Source organism: Thunnus albacares, chromosome 3, assembly GCF_914725855.1.
Source record: "Thunnus albacares chromosome 3, fThuAlb1.1, whole genome shotgun sequence".
Classification (NCBI taxonomy): domain Eukaryota; kingdom Metazoa; phylum Chordata; class Actinopteri; order Scombriformes; family Scombridae; genus Thunnus; species Thunnus albacares.
Window position 1 is genome coordinate 22,381,223 of NC_058108.1, and position 24,272 is coordinate 22,405,494.

A 24,272-nucleotide genomic window follows, 5' to 3' on the forward strand; every position below is an offset into this window, starting at 1 on the left:
GCGTGAGTCTGATTTTACAATTCATGTAAATAGGGGCATCTCACAGTAGAGATAATGAAAATGTTTTTGCTTTTTTCACAAGTTAAGAGGCTTTTAGTGTGTATTCATTTAGATTTACTGATCACATGTCTGTTTAAAGAGAAATTTGTTAGTCATCTCCTTTACGGTCACAGCTTTAAATGACAGTTTGAAAACGTTTTACTTCAATAGATTGACGCATTTCCTTTTGAGGCATAATACTGGGGTGGGATAAAATGTAAAGAGAAGGCCTTCAAATGCTGTAAACCAATATCAGTTGAGAGGAGAAAGTCAGCTTGCAGTAATTTATGAAAGAGCTGATTAGGTGGGATTGTTCAAGATTGTATGACTACTTTGAATTTTAGATTAAAACAGACTGTGGTACAGCATAAACACTGAAGATGCTCTGGATTTCCAGGAAGCAAATTTAGCCTAATGAAAATAAAAGCATACATGTTGTTTGTCAAATTTTGACTTAGCAGGCACATAGGTTATTCTGATATGACTCAACTGATGTTTTTCAGACATCAACTGGAACAAGAACCTTCAATTTAAATAAAAACAAAACACCATATGTGCATGTTGTATCATTAAAGGACAGATTCACAATTAATTTTTTCCCCAAGTCTGTCTTGAAACAACAGGTGCCAAAATGAACATTGAAATAGGGTTTTCTTGCCATAATCATTCCTCCTGTTCATACTGACCATTAGATCTCTTCATAGTGCACTAACAATATAATGGTGACAACATCCACAGGCCTCCTTCTGTCCAAAAATGTATTTAAAAATTTATCTAAAGCTGATATGAATCTTAAGTCATCCAAATGTGTCAAATCAAGTAGATATTTTTCAACATTACAGTCTTTTTAGTGCCAAAGTCTCTCTTTTTGTTACTATACTTCCACCGCAGGTCAACAGAGAAACACAAAGAGGGAATTTGAAGCTAAAAAGACTGGAAATGTGGCAGATATCCACTTGATATGACTAACTCAGACAGCTGAAGCCTCATATAATCCTCAGATAAACTTTTAAATGCATTTTTGGCACAAAAAGACTTTGTGGACACACTGTGGACTTTGGCCCCAATCATTTACATTGAAAGCACATTTGAAGGGGATCTTTTAATAGCCAGTATGAACAGGATGAATGGTTCCAGCAAGGAAAACATCTCTCAGTGTTAATATGGGCACCTGACTGTTGTTTTAAGACAGATCTGGAAAAAAAACGTTGAACCTATCCTTTAACATGAAAACAAAAGTATAAGTTTAACTATCGACAGGAAGGGTGTTTCATATGGATTCGCAGTAAGTACATTATAGAGTAGCTATTATCAATAGAAATGTAAAGATGAAAGAATTAAAATGAGTTTTTATTCAGATGTTTTTATTGAGTACAAATGACTTTGTTTTGATGGGTCTTCAAAATATGAGTGTGATACTTTTATCCTGAAGGCCGGAAGTGTCTTGTTGCTTGTTGAATTATAAAACATTACGGTGGGTTTGAAAAGGACTGTTGAGAAGCCAGGCTGGGGGTCTAATGTTAACAGTTGCTCGGGAATGTAGAAATAAGTAGGTATCTACAAGACAGAGGGGGCTACTCAGCTTTCAACCACACAGGCGTTTGAAAGTCAGAGGTAAACATTAATTACACAACTTTTTTTCAACCGTCGTAACTAGCCGTGGCGGTGCTAGCCTACCTAGCCTCCTTAGCTATCTAGCTAACTTTAGCTAACCAAGTTAATCTGTTCGTAAACTAACGCTACGCAATATTGATAAATGGTAGCGTCAACGTACTTCTGATATGACAGATTGTGTAAACGCCAGGACTATTAACATAATGACAGCACTTGAATCCGACGTGTTTTTAAAAAACTGACGCTGTATTCTGACACTACTTTGAGGGAGCAAGGAAGCTACTGTTTTAGCTCCTAAGCTAACTAACCGAAAACGACGCAATCGAAGGTGTAGTAAGGCAGAAACATTATCGATTTAAATGCAGGACTACCCCGATGTGTTCTTTTTAAAAATTATACCAATATTACTCATCGATGAGCAAGGGATTTCCAGGGTCAAGGTTAAAACCGAAGCTCTGTAACGTTACGACAATGTATAAACGTGATGCATGACCGTCATGGTTAGTGTATCACATGCTGTCATAACGATACCATATGCGGTATCTCTATTTGTGATTTATTCGATTGAAGCTATAATATCTGTTATTTAGTTTTTGCTCTGTTTCCCCACAGTAATTCTCGTTATTACAAGATAATTTCTTAGACATTTTCGTATATGTATAGATAGCTAAAAGGTGAGCTGCATACATGGTCAACAAAGATTCTGATTCTGATGTGTACAGAGGGACCTGTACTTGCTAGTGTGGGGTTATTTATGTAAACATTTATGTTTCTGTATTCAAATTGGAGCGAGACATACTTGTTATAACAAAGTAAGCTGGTATCTCATAATAACTGAAAGTGACAGTACTCTAGAGTATATTGTGGAAAGGTCTTGGTCTCATTATGATGTGAACTTGTTAATTATAACAAGTAAGATGAGGATTATCTGGATAAGAACATGCCTGTCAACAGTACCAGGTCATAATCCTTCAACATGATATATGTTTGAAACTTATTCATATGCAGTATCTGTGACAAAATATGCTCATCTATTTTTTTCATGTTTAATGCATGAAGAAGGTCAAAGCTGACACATAAGGAAACTGAATGGTTTGTATACTGTGACTCGAACACCAAATATTATGAATGTGCAATTTAATGCTACACATTCAATGATATTTTCTGTACAAACCACAGGATACAGATTTACGTTGCCTTATCAATCAGGTGCATATACGTTACTAAAAGTGTGTTCTTTTCCAGTGAACAGGAAAATATTTTGCGCAATTATAGGGTTCATTGTAAAATTTAGCTACTTAAGTTTATAGGTATGATTTTAGACTTAACTGCAGCATATCAGTACAACTTCACAGGTTACTCTATGCTGCCATACCATTGTAATTTGGTAAATGTTAGAATTTCCAATTTCAAAATTATTTTAACCTTCGTTTTCTTACCATATTAGATCATGTCAGCTATCAAGATTGCCCTGCAGCAGAGCAAGAAGAGGGAGAGAAGGAAAACCTCTGAAGCAATGTCTGAAGATGTGTCACCAGACTCCAAGTGTCCCATCTGTTTGGACATATTTAACAACATTTCTTACCTGGACCTATGCCTGCACAAGTTCTGTTTCCGTTGTATTCATGAATGGTCCAAGAACAAAGCTGAGTGCCCTCTCTGCAAACAGCCATTCAATTCAATATATCACAGCATAAAGTCAGAGCAAGACTTTAAGAAGTATGACCTGAAGCCACTGGAAAATGGCTCCTTTGGGACTTTTGAGGGAGTGCGGTTTAGATACCGCACAACTCTTACTGGGGTACATCGACAGATGCGGGGAAGGACCTCTCCACTTCCCGACAATGGAGTAATGTTTGAAGCCTCAGCAAACCCTCCCCAACATCGGCAGGACCGATACATCAGGCGCATGATGATGAGGTTGGCAGCCAAGAGGAGAGCTGCAAGTGAAGGCAAGACAGTGAACAATGTCAGAGAGCAAGAAATGGTTAACTTCAGGAGGGAACTGTACCGACGAGGTGTGAGAGTTCGGAGTGTTCGGGATGGTGGCCGCTCCCGAGACACCTCAGCTGAGTTCTACCGAAGAAATCCTGCCTGCCTCCATAGACTTGTCCCCTGGCTAAAAAGAGAACTTGTGGTACTATATGGGACTCATGGCTCTTTGGTCAACATAGTTCAACACATCATCATGTCACGCATTACACGTTATGATATGGAGGAGGGAGCTATCCAGGAAGAGCTCAGGCCGTTCCTCCAGGGGCGCACAGAGCACTTTCTGCATGAGTTCATCAGCTTTGCAAAGTCCCCCTTCAATATGGAAGCCTATGACCAGCATGCTGTCTATGACTGTCCAGCCCCTTCTTCCAATGAAGACAGCAGCTCCAACTCATCTGTAATAGCTATCTCAGAGGATGAGGATAACTCTGTGGAAATGGACCCTCCAGGAGACTCGTCTACTCTGAGTCACTCTGTGTGGGATGATGAGACGCCTGGACCATCATATTCTACATCAGCAGAGCAGAGCAGGGCAGAAAGGCTGTCAGTCCCTGACTCAGACACAGACAGCAGTTTAGAGGAGGAGACACAAGAGTTTGGGATTTCTCCACAGCAAATGAGTCCTCATAACCAAACAGACTTGACTCAGGGTGAAGTTAACAACGAGGAGTGTTTGTCCTCGGATACTGATGACTGTTTAATTGTGGGTTTTGTTAAGCCAACAGCAGAGAGGACTCCTGAACTGGTCCAGCTTTCCTCTGACTCCGATGAGTCTGCAAGTGAAGATACTAAAGAAGTGCCTCATCTACCTCAACACATCCGCTTCACCAGTCTCAGTCCTCCAGCTTCACAGAGTGGTGATCTTTGTGGTGCTGGACGTTCAGAAAATGTAGAAACTGACCACTATTGTCAGTCAGATTCAAAAGAAAGATGCAGATCTTTAACATCTAGCAGACACAAGACATCCAGTAAGTCTGAGAGACAGTACAGAGATCGCTATGACGGAGATAGAAGATATGACTGTAATAATAGATCTAGGGAGAGGCACTGGTCAAGGGACAGAGATCACAGGAGAAGGAGGAGGTCAAGAAGTGCAGAGCGCAGGCACTCTAGCAGGAGCCCAGTGATCTCTCAAAGCAGTGGAAGCAGTCTCTCTAGAGAAAGAGGTTATTCTTACTCTAGTAGCAGAGACTTCACCTACTCAAAATGTGACAGCAAATATAAAAGAAGGGACGGTAATTTTAGCCATAACACGCCACCGCACAGCTATCAGTCATATAGCCATTATAGCCAAGAGAGAGACGATAGTGGGATGCATTACACAGAGAGACGGTCCTACTATTACAGTAGCCGAAAGTACTCTGATCGACACTCCTACTCTCGCTCCAGGAGCCGCAGTAGGGAATCGTACCGTCAAGACGGGAGGCGTTCTCGATCGAGAACTTACTCGAGCAGTCGCTCCCCCTCAACGAAAAGGAGACCTCATCATGACAAGCCTGGTGGGAAGAGAAAATACAAAACAAGGCATTTGGAGGAACCTTCCAAAAACACACTTTCCAGTTCACACCCTGAAGGTGACTCCTCAATAATACAAACAAAACACAATAAAAGGAGCAAAGAGAAGCATCATAAAAAGTCCAAGGAGAGGCCACGGAAGGGGAGCAGAAGCCTCAGTGTGGAGCTTGTCAAAGAGGAAAATTCTTCTGAACGAAGCAAACGTCACCATAAGAAAAAGAAGAAACACAAGAAGAAAAGCAAAAGGCATAAGAGTAACGAACGCACAGAGAAGCGTTCACCCACCGTCATTACCATTGATAGTGACACTGATGATTTTGCTAATGACGGTGTCACCCAGGCCAGCATCTCTAACGATCCCATGAACAATGCCACAGATGACCCAGTTGACCCCAACCCTCCGGACTCTCTGGTGTCATAACTGGGAGGACACGTGTCCACTGGGTGTTGTGGGAACTGATGGATTCACCCTCAGCTGCTAATGCCTGCCAGCAGTATTTTAGATCTGAACAATGTTAAATATTTGAAGGGTCATCTGACCTCAAAGGGTGTGGTGAATTATACAAATATCCCTTTAAATGCAAAGTGTTGATTGGACGTTGGCTTACATGACAGACTCATATCCCTATTGAACTGGACAGAGGTCATCATTGGATAAATGACCATTTTAGACCATCAGAGCCTAGTTTCGTGACTGATAACTAACACCTAAATAATCCTATTTTACTTGCAAAGTGCCACTATGAACAATGGAATAAATGGGGAGTCGCTCACTTTTTTGTGTTCTGGAAATTCATTTTTTCATAGGAAACATTTGATTTCTCAGGTGCTCTCAGGGATAATGTTGATTACAGTGGATTTTTTTTTGTTATGCTAAGTCAGCTATATCCTTGAGATAAAACAATTTCTACCTGCTGCTCATGGAGTAGCACTTATTATCAACAGATGGTGTTTGGATTTCAGAATGGGATCTTTTGTATGGAATTTTATTTAAAAATAAATTGTAATTAGCAATTGTGTGTAGTATTTTTCTTTTAAATGTTGCTTTTCTGTTAATTTCATGAATGACCAGACTGAGTGTTATAGTATTGTTGTTGTTAGTGTAGATTGATATTAGTGATAGCTATGTCATAGATTTGTTACATAACAGCAAACATGCTTACATCAATTGTTATTTATATAATTGGAGAATTGCCATTATAATCAAGTGATTGGGTTTCCATCATGCACACAGATCATGTGGTAGACACTTTGATACTAAACATACATTATGTTTTGATGAAAATAGGGAAAAATGCTCCAAGACATAAATTATCCTCCTTTTGAGTAAAGAGGATGATTAGGCAGAGTATAGTGTGGTGAGAGAAGATATGAAAGAAGGTAGTAAATGTATATATTCCATACAAATTAGGTCAACTGACATCCTGTTTTCTGTACTTCTCAAAACAGACTGACAGCTGTGGCTACAGTTGAGTTTCATTTGACATAATGTTTTGCTTTTCCTTCTGAAGAAAAATCAACAAATCCAAATTTAATACATCTTGAATTTGGGCTGTGACAGGGAACACTCCTGAAAGAGATTTATTGCTCTTCTACCTTCCCTTGAATCCCACACTGTGAACGCAGAAACAAGATGGTGAAGTTTGAGTAACCACACTATAGTATAAAGGCAGGAAAAGCCTTTTTGGTTTGTGTCTGGACTCAGCAGTGCCTATTTTTCTAACCCTCAATCTTGAGTGTGCTGAAAGTTTCTTTAGTAAGTCCTACTGTTTTTTAAAAGTATTTGTCAAGGCTCCATTCAAACAGGAAATGTACTGTTTTTTGCATGATTTAGTGTAGTACAACAAACATACAATATGTTTCACAGGGCTGCAGATGATTTCAGAAGCACAATCTTGTGTTTTAAATATGAATGTTTTTTCTACCTTTCAAGCAACCCCTCCATTTTATTTTACTATAATAGGAAAGTCACTCTGCATGTCAACTTGGCTGAGGCAGGTAATGAAGACAGGATACATAGTCATAAAAGGAATATAAAGTGGTATGGTCAGTGTGGTATGGAAGTGAAAAATAAATGAAAAAATCTTCATTGTATTACCTAGCTACAAAAAATAAAAATGTCAACTGAAGCAAACGTTAATAGATTACAGGAGGCATTAAGTGGACTTTGACGTTTATAACTGAAGGGGAACCAACGGCCTCCTGCAAGGTAAATAAATGAATAAATAAATAAATAGTTTGCTTTGGAAAACGGTTTGCAGTGAAATAGGCAAGATAAATAGCCTGGAACTATAATGTCGTTGTACGTTAAGCGGAGTATTCAAATAGGAAGATAAATGTCCGCGGTCCCTTGAGGGCCTTATTTTTTTCTTCCCACCCGCGTTCCGTTGCCTTCGTTGATTAGATTGGTTAGGTTTAGGCATGAGGAATTATATGATTGGGTTAGAGTATGAATATCAGAGTCAGAACCAATCAGAGGCAGGCTAGGGGCGGGTCTTCACAGAATGCGGGTGGGGAGAAAAATAACGCCCCTGGGGAGTGACGGAATCGGATGTTGTCAACGCTGGGGTCTTCAAATTGGCTTCCCCGCAACTTTGCTAAATCTTCACTTCTACACCCAAGGAGACTGTCGCCATGGCTTCCACGACGCCCATTAAGGTAAACATGTAACATAGCAAGCCTTGCTGACTGATTATTGTGTGTTTCAAACATGCTAACAGAGGACTCAAGAAGAAAGCATATCTAGGTTATTTCATACAGGATGTGCAGCTGTATGACAAACCTAGAAGTGCGGGAAAAGCTTTTAGCTGTTTTAATCGTTTTTAGCAAAGTCTGCTGTCTTCAGAAGAAACGACCACGGCTAAATAACTTAGGCTAACATACGCATGCTAACTGCACACGTTAGCAAGTGTGTTACTGTGAAATCAGGTAATAGTGAACCATCCCAGGTAGAGTTGCTTTGACACGTGGTTTGGCAGAGTGCACCCTGCGGCTTTCACTCCCTGCACACACAGACAGTTGAACTGCTCTGTAATATGAAGCTATAGGCTGTTAATAGTAGTGGAAGAAGTCTTCACCTCAAGTAAAAGTAGCACGCTGAAAACATTACATAACTAAGTAAGGTCAGCAAAATGTACTTAAAGCATTAGCTAAAATCGAAAGTATCCATTACACAGACAGCATGGACTTGGTCAGTGTTATATAATTATGTGTTGTAATATTGGATTATAATTATAAGGATCCGCCTAACGATTATTTTATTATCAATCCATCTTCTTGATTAACTTAATCGTTTGGTGAAAAATGTTTGTCACTCTCTCTTAAAGCCCATGGTAATGTGTCACATATTGGCTGAGTTGTAAATGGCTGCATATACAGTACTTTTATCCAAAGTATTTAACAATTTGCTTTTCATTCACACTCCGATGGCAGCTACAATGCAAGGTGCTGACCTGTCCATTGAGAGCAACTTGGGGTTCAGTGTTTTGCCCAGGGTCACTTTGACACTTTATGGACATGTGGAGGAGCTGGAGATTGAACCACTGACCCTAAGAGAACCAACATTTAAAGATACTGAATTCAATGTCACATCATACTGAGGCTGCAACTGCCAATTATTTTCATTATTGATTAATCTGCTGATTATTTTCTCCATTAATGGTTTTATTGAAAAATATTAAGATATTTTTATAAAAATAGGGAAAAATTACAACTTTTTGACATGTTTTGTCCAACCAACAGTCCAAAATCTCAAAATACTCATTTTACTACCATGTATGACAAGGAAAAGCATTAGGCCCTAAATCATCACATTTGAGAAGCTGAAACCAGCTTTTTTTTTTTTCACTGCAAAACACATTAGACGGCTAAAAGAATGACTAAAATTAAAATTATTCACTCAAAATATCAAAATAGTTGCTGATTAAATTTCTGTTGATGGATTAAGTGATTAATCAACTAGTTGTTGCAGCTCTACATAAGACTAGGAATAGCAACAAATATAAATGGCAAGCTGGAATTGGGGAATGTTTTGCGTTTTTGCTTTAAGAATGACTTTATTGTCAAAATTATATAAAGATTTTCTTTCTGTCGATCAACTAATTGATTAACTGACTAATTGTTGCAGCTCCATGGTTATTATTGATGCATTAATTAATGTGTAAGCAGCACTCCAATGTTGTAGCTGGTACAAGATGGAGCTAATTTGAACAATTTATCATACTGTGGGTAGTTTAATTTTTGGACTATATCATATACTAGAATCCGTTCATATGTTTATATGTAAAATCTTAATCTGCAAAGTACAATGAACTAATACAGCTGTCAAATAAATGGTATAGTGGAGCAAAACAAGTACATTTACCTTGAGTAACCTATAGCTATACCTCAAGTATAGGAATGTTACTAGGGTATGTAAACATGCCTTGGAGCACTGCTGTTAACTGACTGTAAACAGTAAATATATAGTGAAGCCTGAGTATAAGCACAGTATTTGAATAAATATACTGTAAATAACTGACTGTAAACAGTAAATATACAGTGAAGCCAGAGTATAAGCACAGTATTTGAATAAATATACTGTAAATAACTGACTGTAAACAGTAAATATGTACACAAGACAAACACAGAAACACAAGACTTCTCCATTAGAGGGGAAAAAGCTGCGTCTTGTCATCAGGGTCTTTGGAGTTTGTCAACTGGTAATGAATTAGTCACTAATTTGAAGGTGTACCCTCACAGTTTGAAACACTACTTTTTTTTTTTTTTTTTTTTTGGTATCAGGTATTTTCATCCATGCCCCAATGTAAAACACATTATGTAAAGTTTAATTTATTTCTGTTTTTAAATTGGCATACAAATGAATTGTTTTGTATAGATATTAATTCTGACATCTATTTATAACTTTCTCTAAACTTTTGTTTAGATCGGAATAATTGGCGGTTCAGGCCTTGATGATCCTGATATCTTGGAGGGAAGGACTGAGCGTTATGTTGATACACCGTATGGAAAGGTTAGTTGTGTGCTGAAATATGGCCTTGTTGTCCCAAGATGTTTCTTTTAAACATATTTCAAGATGAGCTCTACTAGTATTCCTATCTATTTTGCCTTTAAAATAATATATTACTGTAGCGTTTTATGTATAATAGCTTATTCTGCTCTTGTTTAACAGCCATCAGATGCCCTGATACTGGGGAAGATCAAAAACGTTGAATGTGTGCTCCTTGCAAGGTAAAACATGGTATTTTACTCTTGCTTTAAAATGTGAGTTATGAAAATGTATTTTGTTTTAGCACCATCTAGTGGAAAAAGACAGGACCTCTCAGACCTACTAGACTGGGCAACATACAGCACACATCTGTATGAAACACAGGATGTGTTTCTCTCATCAATATTTCACTCCATGTAATAACGAGATGTCTGTTAAACCCAAGTGTGTATTTTCACATTTCTGATTATAAATTCCAAAGCAATATAACCAATTAATTTCCTATCATTAGGCATGGAAGACAGCACACCATAATGCCGTCTAATGTGAACTACCAGGCCAACATCTGGGCGCTGAAAGAAGAGGGTTGTACACATCTGCTGGTTACTACGGCATGTGGCTCACTTCGGGAGGAGATTCAGCCAGGAGACATTGTCATCATTGATCAGTTCATTGACAGGTGAGTGAGCTGTGACCACATCAGAAGGTTCAGATGTTTTTTTTTTTTTTTTTCCACCATATTCTCAAATAGAACAAGGTTAGATGACGTCCACTAGACTTTTAGAGCAGCTGTCTGCGAAGTGGGATGAAAATCAAGAAATGCTCGTTGTCATAGTGGGAGGAGGAATTGCCATACAGTATTAAGTCGATGTAGTTTTTTTCTGTAGGTTCTCAGTAAACAAGATATAAAAATAAATAAATACATTCACAAGTGTAACACAGATACGTAATTCAAAACATGGAGTGGAAATGTAGGAAGAGTTTCCATCTCCACCAATGTAGCAGCGATCTGTATGGTTTAGCAGGGACTGTAGACAGCGTCAGAAGTATGATTATGAGCGATGTGAAAAAATAAAAATCGATCGACCTCCTTGAAATTCAATCTGGAAAGCAAATTGCCATCGTATGAAGTTTGTAAATAAAATAACTATATTACTTGCTGAGGTTTTACTAATTAAATTCTGTAAATTAGGATTAATACTGCCAACTGTCTTGCTGTGTTCCTTTTTTTAATAACTTCTGTCAAAAGGTTTTTTGTCAGTTGTTATCCTGTAATTATCACACAAGAGGTCTACTGTATAACAATTCAAGCATGTTCCCACACATCTCACTGACAGGATTCACGTTACAGCATGACAAGAGTGTTCAGATAGGAGAATGGAAAAAAAAAAAAAAAAAAAAGGGGAAGAACTTGACACATTTGTCAAAGCCATTATTTGTTTACTATCCTGTTCAGTAGGAGGAACTATTGACTTCTGCTTGATAGTTTGTAGGGCTCTTTGGTGTCACAGTTTGCTTAGGGCTTTAATGAGAGTTAAAAATGTTGACACTGTGACATTCCACCTCGGGCGATAGTTAACGCCAACGCGATGATGACAGATACACTGGAACACAAACTGTGCAACGGAGATATTTTTATAAACAGTTCAGGGCTCCTTCCTGTCTGTCTCATGTTTCACGCAGTATATCATTTTCTCTGACTTGTGAGAATTTCAGCTGTCAGTTCTCATTCATTCATTACTGAGTTATTATCATCAATAACCATCAACTGTTAACTGCCTGAGCTTTTTTTCACACAGTGATTTCTTTTACCCTTGAGTCAAACCTGGACTGGTCTTAATTTTTATCTTAATACTCGGTTTAACGTAAAAATAAACAAAAACACTTTCTGTTTTATTTAGATCTGTAGTAAATACCCGTATTTTGTTGTTCAAGTCTTCAGCCACAACAAAGCTCTAAACATATTTTATTTCCGGGGTTTGATTGCCAGTCTGCATTCTTTCTTTCAGGCGTAAACATACAGTGCCCTCCCAAAAGTCTGTTAACAGCAGAGTAAAATTTGATGTTTTTGCTACTTCAGGCATTTGAGGTCAAAACACAACAATGAGACAAAAGTAAAGACTGGCTTTTAGTTTCAGGGTTTTTGCCAGGAAAGTTGTTAGGCCGTGTGTGAAGGTGTTACCGGTGTTACACGGTGTTCGGGCATACACCGATTACATCATTTGCCCACTGTCGTTTCGCTTAAAAATTTTTTTTTTCCATGTATCAGCACCCACGTTCATCAAATAAAAAACTAATTTGTAAAATACTAAGTGTTATCAATACTTAGTTGGATGATGGAGGCTATAATTATAAAGTGGAAGTGTCTGCTCCCTGACTGTACGCAGCAGCAGCAGCAGCAGCAGGATCGCAGCACAGAGTAGCAGAGTGAGACGTCTGTTCTCCCTCCTGCTCTCTGTTGTAAACACATTTAACGCTAGCTGTTAGCGTGCAGCTGCTTTTCCAGGTTGCCTTCAGTTGATGTTTGTTACAGGGGCTCCTCTATCTTCAATATCCTTTCCAGCAGGTAAAATGCTCCATAGGGTTTAAATCTTGGCCAGTCTAAAACCTTCCGGACCTTGTCACTGATAAAAGCTTTGGTCGCATGGGCGGTGTGTTTGAGGTCATTGTCATGTTGCAGGATGAAAGTCTGGCCAATTAGATTGGAGGAATTTCCTTCTACATAGCCAGACAATATTTGTCTGTACACTTCTGAATTCATCCTGCTGCTGTCATCATCTGTTACAGGCCATGACATTACCTCCTCTATGTTTGATGAAGTGGAATGTTTTGGATCATGGGCCTTTCCTGTCTTTCTCAACACTTTCCATCACTTTGGTTAATTTTGGTCTCATTTGTCCATAAAACTTTGCTCCAGAGCCTTTCTGGCTCATCTTGGTATGTTTTGGCGAAATTCCAATCTAGCCTTTCGATTTTTGCTGCTGATAAGAGGTTTTTCATCTTGTGGTATAGCCTCTGTAATTCTGCTGCGGAAGTCTTCTATGGATTGTGATACTTTCATACCTGCGCTCTCTACACCGGCGGTGATGTCACTGACTGTTGTTTCGGGGTTCTTCTTCACAGCACATCACATGTTTCTGTCATCAGCAGCAACAGTTTTCCGTGGGCGACCTATTCTGTGTTTATTTTGAAATTCAGCAGTGGTGTCCTTTTTCTTCAGAACTCTGCACACACTGCTGTACTCTTTACCCTCTTTTTGTGGTTATGCTTCTCAATGACTGTTTTTGTTTTCTCTTCTTACAGATGAACTGTTCTCTCTGTCGTAGTATGTCGGGTTTTGCCTTCTGACACCAATTGCAAACCACTTCCATTTATGTGCGAACAAATCCATGCAAAAAGAAGCATGTGGGCGATTTTCACACATACATCTGCTGTTAACTTATTTTTTTGCACGCCTGAAAGTGGAAGCAATCAGCACAGCATAGCCATTTCTGTGTATGTGAAGACCATTAAATGAAAGATGATGATTGCTCCTTTTTATTTCACACTCATCTTTTGATTTCAAATCCAAACACCTTTTAAAATTAACAGCAAAAAATACACATTCAACTCCACTGTTAACATACTTTTTAGAGAGCACTGGCTGTACTACTTTATGTGTAGCATACAAGGAACATGACCCTTTTAGGAACGTATGGTTAGCTGAGTTGCACAAATTCCATTAAATAACTCAATATGTGCAGAGAGCTGCTGTTTAAATATGCTTATTTGTGTCCAATGAATTGTAATACAGCCGGTTAAATTAAGATAAGTAGTAAACTGCCTCCCCACAGTCGTGTCAGTGTGTTTCCCTGCATACATATACGACCGCGTCACGTTGTTTGCGGCTCTGCTCCGTCCATTTTGCTGAAACGCGATGAATAGCAGAGCTACCAGCATCAAGCACAGACAAGATCTGTTTATCAGAAATGAGGAAGTTGCTTGTTGGGACTTGTTCAGACTTGTCCTGCAGCATGTGACAGTGTGTTTCTGAAGGCTTGACTTTATTGATGCCACAATTGTTATGTCATCACCTCTGCTTAGTTTTTTTTTTTTTTTTTTTTCATGGCTCCTCCAAACCAAACACTTTGCTGCCTTATAAGTTAGTGCCAGCTTTACTGTCTCACACAAGCATAAAACTGTTTTTTTGCACCGAGGTTCCAAATCCTCCATGTTTGACCTTTGATTTAGATTCTCTTGTTTTCATTTTCACTTCAGTCTGTACTTAAGGTTGTTTTTGACATTTAATGAGAGTACTGAATTTCTTCATACTGGCCAAGTGGCATTTCAAAAACAAAGACATTAAGTTGATCTGTTTTATGTCACTGTCTATTTAAAAACATATCAATAAATAAAAGTTATTATATAATATTAAGGAAAAACTTCAGATATTTTCACAACATATTCTTGTATTTTTATAAGCTGTAGTAATATTTATAGCTATAATTTGTAGTAAAATCAAATCAGTTATTTCCTGAAGCTTGCAGATATTGAAAGACTAGCTGAGACCTGATGTTTGAGGTTTTCACTATATCTAATTCATAGTTGACCATAGCACATAACCTTTGCATTTCAGGAATAATTTAAATATCTGATAATTATGGATGGAGGAAAACATTCTCTGCAACAGTGATTGAGAAATTACATTGCTAATGAAACGCCAGGCCCAGTTAACTCAATTTCTCTAGCATAAACAAGCATTGTGCTCGACTCACAGTTTGTCTCACACACTACTGGTATTTATCTTCAGCAGGGCGGAGCTGCAGCTGGCTGAACCTACTTAAGTATTTACTTAAGTCTTCAGATGCCAGGGTTATGAGTAAGAGATAGGGTTGGGCATCAACTTAAAAGATTACTGTAAGTGGTTACGTTCATATTTTGGATGTAATTGTGTTGTGACTTGGCTATCCATGGGAAAATGGAAGAAAAGTTATGCTATGAAATAGAACACTAATAAGACATATCTTCTTGATTACTCTATTACATAATGATGAATGTACCTTGGTATAACCGAACACCCGGATAGAATTCAGTATTTACAGAACAAGTTTAGAGGCTAATGGGAAACAGATGACATTGATGCCCCCCCGGACACTGGACCGAGTGAGTCAGTTTCTTGCTCCTGACTCGGCTCCGCGAAGAGCCGGCAGTAAGCAGGCTGACGCTACGCCTGGTGGAACTCCACTGACTCAGCAGAGCTGCAAAGCAGACAGTTGCTGGCGTGGTGCTAGAGACCATAATGCTTCTGTTCACTGTTGGTTCTTTTATAGCCCTGATAATTGTGAAAGCACTGTTCATAACACTTTAAATAGAATAGACTCAACCTATGTTTTAAGCACACAGTCACTAAAATATGTCACTAAAACCGTGGCTGCGTCAGAGGATTTCTATCAGGCAAATTGACATTTAGATTATGGTCGTGACATAAATAATTTTTACTTTGCTGCTTGGCTCGTATCATTAAGTATTCATGTTGACAGGGTTTCCTAGAATAGTTTTGTCCACTCAGTCTATTTTCTGTCTTTTCCGTTTCCGTTTTTCAGCTTTCATTTTCATTTGTTTTTCCTGTTGCCCATCTGGAACAAATCTGTTATTGATTTAATAAATTAGAGTTATAAGTTATAAGTTTGAGATTTGCAAAACGTATTTGATTAACGTGGATTTGGTGAATTTGCAGCAGCTGAATCTAACAGTTGCATTCCTCATTTGCCTGTGTTATGTTAATTTTTTTTCCATTTTGTCAGGACTACCAAGAGGGCTCAGACGCTGTACGACGGGCGGCACACCAGTCCTCCAGGTGTGAGTCACATCCCCATGGCTGAGCCGTTCTGCAACAGAACCAGAGAGGTGAGTCTGATCACAATTACTTGTTGAACAATATTAAAGTGAAACTACTTAACTTTATAAATGTTCTATACAACCCCAAACTCCCACTGGATGTGTGTCACAGTCGCACATTTTAATTAGGTGTAAATACCGCATTTATATAACAATCACAAGTCAAAATATATTCCACTTTTCAACGACATGAGGTAGCCGACAAAAATAGACGAGGAGTGTGAAGATAGTGGAGAGGTGGAGAGGAAAAAAAAAAAAGCAGCATGTGAGTTGCACAGTTCACACAGCCTGTGAACACGAAAACACTGAGTCAGACGGCTCACTACTCACTCCCTGACAGATGAATCACATCTTGTAGACACTAAAGAAATACACCTCAGTAGTAAAGCATTGTTCTTATGTTAGTTATCATATTTACTTGAGCCCGTGAAAAATAGTGTGATCAAATGTTAGTGTTACTCAGAGCTCATATTCAAGAGATGTTTGTTTGTATAGTTTTTAAAAATTTTTTTTAGTTACTGTTCAAAATTTTCTCTTTCTAGCAAGCAACTAACTTTAATCTTTTAAAACCCACACACAAATGCTATACAACTTATTTCTTATATATTTATATATATTTCTTTTTTAAGCTAGTTTTTCTGTCTATGGCATTTTTTATCACTTCTATCACTGCCATAATATTGCTAATTATTAAAACATATTTTTTTTAACAAATACCAACAGTTAGATTGCAGTTCATAAGACCAACAGTAAGGACTTATAGTTTGTTTATTTTGAAAATGACGCTTGTCATGTCAGGAAATATTATTGTGCCAAAAAAGCCATATAGGGTCAAGGGCAGCTGTTGCTTATCTGCAGTTCACCGAAACGGCACACGGTTCAACTGATACCGCACGGCATAGCAGGAAGTGGGAACAGTTCAGGGGATGAGCTGAATATTTGTTTAAAACCAGGTGAAAAGTTGTCACTTCTTCTCCCAGCGGTTTTCACGTGGACAGTTATAGACTCTCTTATCTCGATGCAGGTTTTGGTGGAGGTGGCACGGAGCCTGGGGGTCAAGTGCCATGTGAGAGGGACTATGCTGTCCATCGAGGGGCCTCGCTTTTCGTCGCGGGCGGAGAGTCTGATGTTCCGCCAGTGGGGTGCTGACGTCATCAATATGACCACCGTGCCCGAGGTGGTCCTCGCCAAGGAGGCAGGCTTGTGCTATGCCAGCATCGCCATGGCAACAGACTATGACTGTTGGAAGGAACATGAGGAGGCGGTGAGTGGCTGGCTGAAGGTCTCAACTGTGTTGTTTTCATCGCTTTGATGTCTCCTCTGTGTTTGTTTGTGTCTTGTGCGAGTCTGCGTTGCCAAAGAGTGAAGTACTGGGTGACATCACATCCTGTCAGAATCAGTTTATTTTTACAGCATTGTCACCATTTTAATTGTATCAGACTTTTAGTTATATTTAATTACAACTTCATCCAGCTGGCATTGATCAACTGATGGGTAAAAGCTGTCAGAAAGGGACCGGTACTCATAATTTGAGCTGTACATAGCATTCTATTATCTATGTACCGTATACGTCATAATAATCGGTCGTCATTATTCATACGTCTCCTGTCTTTACCACACTGTGGTGACAACTTTGCAGATGGATTACTGTGGCCTTGTTTTTAAACAATTCAAACAGGCCTGGTGCTCATTGTCTACTGTTTCCCCTATTTGGTAAAAAGACCCAACAAATCGGAGCATTGGAGGCAGGATTAAGGATAAAGATGTCATCTTCCTGTGGCAGATGCAAAAAAAAAAAAGCAGCATGAAAAATTGCCACTAAAATGGCAATAAGAACGACACTAATACGCAAACACATTAAAGGGCATATTCCTTTGAGCTTTTTGTGTCTAAGCCATTGTGATCTAAAGTTAGAGGTATCTCTGTTCATCCTTGTTAACTGTAAATAGTTATGACCTCTGTATGATCATGTCTATCTCTAGTTGCTTTCACCCTTTAAATCCTTTACTGTTTACAAAGTCTCTCAGGGATTTTGCCCCTCTTATTTACCCTGTCCCCTCTTATCGGACCACCCACTTTCTCAACAGCTTGACCTGCTTCGACCAGGTCACTTTATCCCACTGCTCTCAAAGTAGGGTACAGGAACCCCTTGAGAGTCCACGACACATAACCACTGACTCTGCAAAATAATTTCTTAAGATAATATTGCGCCACTTCATTGAACTGCAAAGGTATGGACCGCTTGTGCCAAGCTGCCCAATAAAACTATCATTGCACAATTATGTCCAATCCTCCCACTTTCCCTATGAGCCAGTAGAAGCTGAGATATAATTGCGACACATCGTATCTGTGTGATAACCATTACTCTCATACATAAAAATGCTGATGATGGCAGCCAGAAGGTCACGTCTACAAAATAAATACCAGACTGAAAGCCTGTTTACTATAAATAAAGCTAAAGTTGGATATCTTTTGTTGATTTGCCTGTGCTGTGAGATGGCTCATTATTTCACTTATAGCAAAAAAAAAACAACCGTGTAATTTTTGAATATTAACAAACATATTAAAATAGGATTTAAAAAATCTGTGAAAATGAATGAAAATCAAAAATCATACTCTAACTTTAAGTTAGAGTAAAGTTTTTTTTTTTTGTCTTGTTTTTTAATTTTACTAGATATTTCACATAATCATCAGGTCATTTTTCTCTTTCACTTTCTGACTGGAAGATTTAATGAGCTCGGCTTGTCATAAAAGGACTTTGTTTACTGTGAAGCGTCATCTTGCAGCTGGACACAGCATTGGGTGCATAAAGTCCACTTTCCCATCTATAACTTTTCACTTTCTATAACTTTAATAACGTCTAATAACCTCTAATCTATCTAATCTATTGATTAAGTCGAAAGTCTGGACACACTTTCACATTCAAGTGAATGTGAATGTGAAAGTGTGTCCAGTGTGACCTTTGATTTGTACTGTGTTTATATAATCAATAGATTCAGAGTTGTAGAATTGTTTGGGTACATTTAGTTATTTGTATTTGCAGATTAGGAAAACTGCTTATTATTGTGTCATTAAAAAAACTGACAACATGTATATTCTATACTTACTATATGCTTTTACAGCATTAAAAAAATATATAAATAGTAACCTTAATTTATGTTCAGGATAACACACAAAAAAAACAATTTTATTTTATTTTTGGTAATATTCACTTTTGTCACTTTAAAGGCAATCCTGTCCAAAGTCAAATTTTCTCACCTTCTTCTTCTGAGCTTTATTGCAGATGGGTGTTATTGACGGAGGGAACAAAATAGTCTATTATTAAAAAGTCTTTGGCTTAAAAGGCTTCAAATACTGTTTTGAACTTTTGCAGTGTTTTAAAGTTGGCATATTTCTAAAAGATTGCATTTGTTAAAAAAAAAAAAAAAGGGGGGGGGGAAAAAAAGCTATATATATTTATATAATTACATTGTTCACTTTTAGTATGTATTTTATTAGTATGTTGGGTTCTGCACAGAGGTTTTTGCCATCTGTGCTCCGTACGCAGACTAACCACAGAGTGTTCGTGCTCTCATGACTTCCGAGTGACCTACTGTCTCTCACACACGCTGGATAATGCAGTTTGATATACTGTGTGTGGGTGAGTTTTGGCTTATTTGTCACTAATCCAGCCCAACTCACAACTCCACTTCCGAGTTCCTGCAGCTGACCTCTTCCCCCTCCTGTTGCAGAACACTCGCCACATCCTTCCGCCCCCCCCACACACACACTCCCTCCGCTCCCTCCCAGCTTCATACTACCTCCTGGCCTCCCTCCCTTGTTTACCCCACATAACCCCCCCCCCCCCCCCCCCCCCCTCACTCAGCTCGCCTGCCAGCCTCCGGTGCAAGCCCTGCCAGAGGAGGTTGAGTCACACTGAGTCATCAGCTTCACTGTCTTCATCCTGGCAAACACCACAAAAACATGAAACTAGTCATTGAATGTGACATGAAAACAAAGCACCCAAGGGTTAATGAAGGTTACAGGAGGTAAACACCAGCACAAGACGGAAGCAATGTTGTCAGTCTAATCGTTTAAAGATTATCACGCAATTCCATGGGGATAAACATATATTTTATTATCTTGACACATGTGACCGACGCATTAGTTACTGCATTTGATTTTATTACTCTGCTTTGTTTTTGCTTTCTCCTCTTCTTACAGTGTTAGTCATGTGTATAATGCGGTGATCATTAGTGTCATAGACAAGGCATGCCTCGTTAATATCCCATAATGAATCACTGTTTTACAGGGTACAGCTGGCTGCTAGAAAAAACAATATACTGCTCCTCACATCTGCGCAGATATGAATTGTTGCTCATATTGACCAATGTTTATGTGGCCGTCTCACTGGTCGTACGGTGACAGCGATTTGAGTAAACGTAAGAGATTAAAAGTAACTTTAATTTTTCAAATCTGAGCTGCAGCCTGACATCTGTGCAGTACAATGTGTTTTTGTGCTCTTTAAGTTAGAATATAATGCAGGAAAAGGTGATAATTCAATATTATAATTAAGTGACTGTCAGTGTGGTGTCACTGTTGTACAAAATTCTGTTGTCCAAGTTATGAGACCAAGTATTGTAATTAAAAATGAACAAAATTGAAGTTATTCTTCACATGAGGAAAAGGTAAAAGTGGAACAAGGATCATACCTCGTGTCATATCTTGATCAACTAAATATCAGTGTTGAGTAAACACTTTCATGCAGCCATGCCCTTATGCTATTCACATAAAAACCCTTAAAACTGCTTCACTGCTGAAGGTTTTCTCTTTTTTCCCTCTGATCTCCTTTAAAATGTTTTCATATGTTTTTCATATGTCTCTCATTCTTATCACAACATCAGCTCTTATTTTACAGAAGAGTATCTTCCTTCACATCCTGCATTGCCACCACACGTTTACTGAAAGATTCTTCGGAAATACAAAGTGACTGTAACACTTTAAAGGAAGTGAAATTTGCATTGCTGTGAATGATTTTCCTCACTCAACGGCTGTTTTTTCTGCCCTTAGGTCTGTGTTGACAACGTAATGAAGACCATGAAGGAGAATGCCAACAAAGCTAGCAGTATCCTGCTAACTGCAATACCCCAGATTAGTCAGATGGACTGGGCTCAGACAATAAAGACCTTGAAAGTAAGTTGTCAGGTTTATGATTCATTTCCATTCAGCAGTCCTGTGGAAGTAGTGAAAGAGGGTCTGTTTACTGTCTGGGTAGCTGGGTATCTTAGACTGAGATCTAATTTATCATGTCTTCCGTTTCACTGCACCACCTCCTAAACCTCTTAAACTTCAAACCATCCCAAGCATGACCGCTCTCTAAACACTAGCTGTTTATATTGTGATTATGAGCGTGATCCAAGTTCCTCAGAAGCACGCAGCAAGTATAAGAAACTGTCATTGTACTGTGTTGCACCTTATAAAATGACAATGCAGCTACATGTTAGATAAGGATGTATAGTGTTAAGTGACTAATAGTGCTGTAACACTGGGTACATCCTTTGAATCCATTTGCAATAATTGTTTTTAATATATTTGAAGTACATTGAGGTCACAGGAATGTAAATAGTTCCATTTCTGTTTTTCTACCTTGCACACAATTAATGTGTTCATTTGGAGTGCTCACAATGAAAAAGTGTAATCATTAAAACTTATAATTATTTATTCTTTTTTTTTTTTTTTCAAGATTTTGGTAGGATGACAGTTCTTTTAATCAAGTATTTTAAAGCCATATTTTTAATTTTGACCCCAGAGTACTCTGAAACAAATGCTGGATGACTTACACTATCTAAATGTATTTCATGTTGCTGTATATCTGTAATTATTTTCTTTGTTTTTTTACAGTCAATGGCGCAATCTTCAGTAATGTTACCAAAACACTAAGCGTGTAAGAGAACAATGAAGCAGAAAAAGGATACAGATCCCAGACACCATCCGCACCGACATGGACAACAGACTCAACTCTGCCTTTTGGATTTGTCATCAGTGAATCACAAGAAAGTGCCTCACATAAATAATGCATGTGCTGTGTCTGCAGCTGGACTTTCAGTGTTTTTTTTTTGTTTTTTTTTTCCCTTGATTCAAAATACACATATAACAACCCCTCCCTTCCCCCCCTTCGCTCTCTCTCTCTCTGAACACTTTAACAACTACATTTCTCCAGCAGTTTTTTTTTGTAAGTCTGACCATATGTTTAGTGTTAAGATTCTACCAGGTCACATTTTTATCATGGATTTATATTTTTTTGTGGTCCGTGAACATTTAATTTTGTGTGTGTGTGTGTGTGTGTGTGTGTGCGTAAACCTTTGGTGTCTTTATTGCTGTTAATGCAGGATATAATAAAAAAAAACCCTGCAAACACTTCAGTAAAATTAAGTTAGAATAAAAGTCTTGTAATTAGTACTGGGAATGTTTCTATCTTTGGTTGTTGGGGCACATTTTTTTAAATATTTTGTCAAATACTTTCATTTGTATTTTCTCTTAATGACAGTGTTTAATCAATCAAACCACAACAGCAATTCATTTATAAATAGGATAGAATATGCATGTAATATCTTTTTATATACTGTAAGATTTACCATCATCTAATGAAATAAGCATGTGTATAAGAGTGATGGGTCATCTGTTACCACTCATATTAGATCAGTATGTTGAATATCATCAAACTGCACAGCATCTATAAATATTTGCTTCCTTGTACTGCAGTTCCTCTTTGTTTCCTACTTTGTCTCGACAATATGAAGACGTTGTGTAGAATAATTAGCTCAATAAAGACTGCTTTAAAAAATATACATATATATATATATATATATATGTATTACTTATGGGTATTTTAATTGTTCAAAGATTGAGGTCCTGATTTCAAGTTGTTTGCAAAATATTAAAATCTTGGAACAACTTGGACTGATTAAAATGTATCTGGTGGTTTTATTTGTCACATGCTCATTGAAGAAATGCAGTGAAATTCAGGGTGGCAAACTCTTGAGACTGCTAAGAAATAAAAAAAAAACTAGTGTGCAATTAAGTTCAATGAAATTCAAAAGCTAATAAAAATATAGAAGAAAATATTAAAGGATAAAGTAGTTTTGCTCTTAAATCCTGCTGCATTGACTGTCAAGATTTGAAAATCTGTTGTTGAACCATGAATGTCTGTTGGAAATAAATGCTGCCATTGATTTCATTATATCATGTCAATCTAAAAATAGCCTCCTGTTTGACATATGGGTCGGTTGAATTTATTGTTGAGATAAAACGGGTTTGCCATGGTAACGTTATTACATCAGACCCGCTTTATACTGGAGCCATGATTTCAAAAGAAACGAAACAGCAGTGTTGTTTTTGCCCTTCGTGGTTTTGAGTGCTGAAGTGTCTTCACTGTCTCAAATCTCAACGTTAGTTGCACAAAGACATTAAAACTGTTAGACTCGCCAAAACGTAGATTATGAATCATGTTTGTGTGCTCATTATATATTTTTCTCTCTTCTCTGTTTCTCTTTCAAACCCATCATGTACAGATCTAACCAGGCTTCCTTTTTATCATACGTTTTGACTAAACAAAAGTGCTTCAGTTATAAATAACATTTTCTACTTCACTGCTCTATTTCCTGCAGCCTCAAACGTCATAAACATACATTATAATAATAAAGAGTCATTTAAAAAAAGCATGTTTTCTTTTTAATCGAAAAGTCGCCTCACACGTTTCTCTGTGAATAAATAAATGATTGTATCAGCTTAGATCTTATTGACATATTAAACTGTAGTCAAGACCGGTAACATGATCACGAGCCTTTAGCCCAATATTTAGCATGCGGTGTTAAAAAAACAAAAAACATTTCATCTGTAGCCTGTGAGTTGATCTGTCAGTCAAAATAAAAATAAATAAATAAATTTGCAATGCAGCTATCAGAAGAAGTTATCTATAAGCAAGTTTCCCTAATTTGACAGTAAAATATCGGCCTGGAGTTAAATAGCGCTCGTTTAGCATTTCTGTAATTCTTCAAACAAATGAATTAAAATACAAAGTCAAATAATCATTTGTTGTTGTTTTTTTTATTCTCTTTTCCTTAACAGTAATTCATCCTTCAGACAATATGTGAAATATTTGTTTTTGGCTTTGCCATCTATAACTTAAAGAAATGACATTTTATTAAAGTGCATAATATCCGAAATCTGAATATAATTGTGCAGCAAAGAGTCTACGGAACAAAGA

The 24,272-nt window shown here is 37.9% G+C and overlaps 2 protein-coding genes across 2 annotated transcripts; both read left to right on the plus strand.

The window, feature by feature from the left end:
* Window positions 1–1,478: 1,478 nt before the first annotated feature.
* Window positions 1,479–6,177, plus strand: toporsa (topoisomerase I binding, arginine/serine-rich a). The gene is made up of 2 exons (XM_044347040.1): window positions 1,479–1,653; window positions 3,101–6,177. Exon 2 carries the CDS (start codon window positions 3,104–3,106, stop codon window positions 5,582–5,584), a length of 2,481 nt encoding a protein of 826 aa, XP_044202975.1. The 5' UTR covers window positions 1,479–1,653; window positions 3,101–3,103; the 3' UTR covers window positions 5,585–6,177.
* Window positions 6,178–7,680: 1,503 nt separating this feature from the next.
* On the plus strand, window positions 7,681–22,852 carry LOC122979527 (methylthioadenosine phosphorylase). Its single transcript, XM_044347041.1, has 8 exons — window positions 7,681–7,821; window positions 10,088–10,174; window positions 10,334–10,392; window positions 10,662–10,829; window positions 15,934–16,036; window positions 17,052–17,291; window positions 21,077–21,199; window positions 21,908–22,852. The coding sequence occupies exons 1-8, from the start codon at window positions 7,798–7,800 to the stop codon at window positions 21,944–21,946; spliced, it is 843 nt and encodes a 280-aa protein (XP_044202976.1). The 5' UTR covers window positions 7,681–7,797; the 3' UTR covers window positions 21,947–22,852.
* The last annotated feature ends 1,420 nt before the right edge of the window (window positions 22,853–24,272 follow it).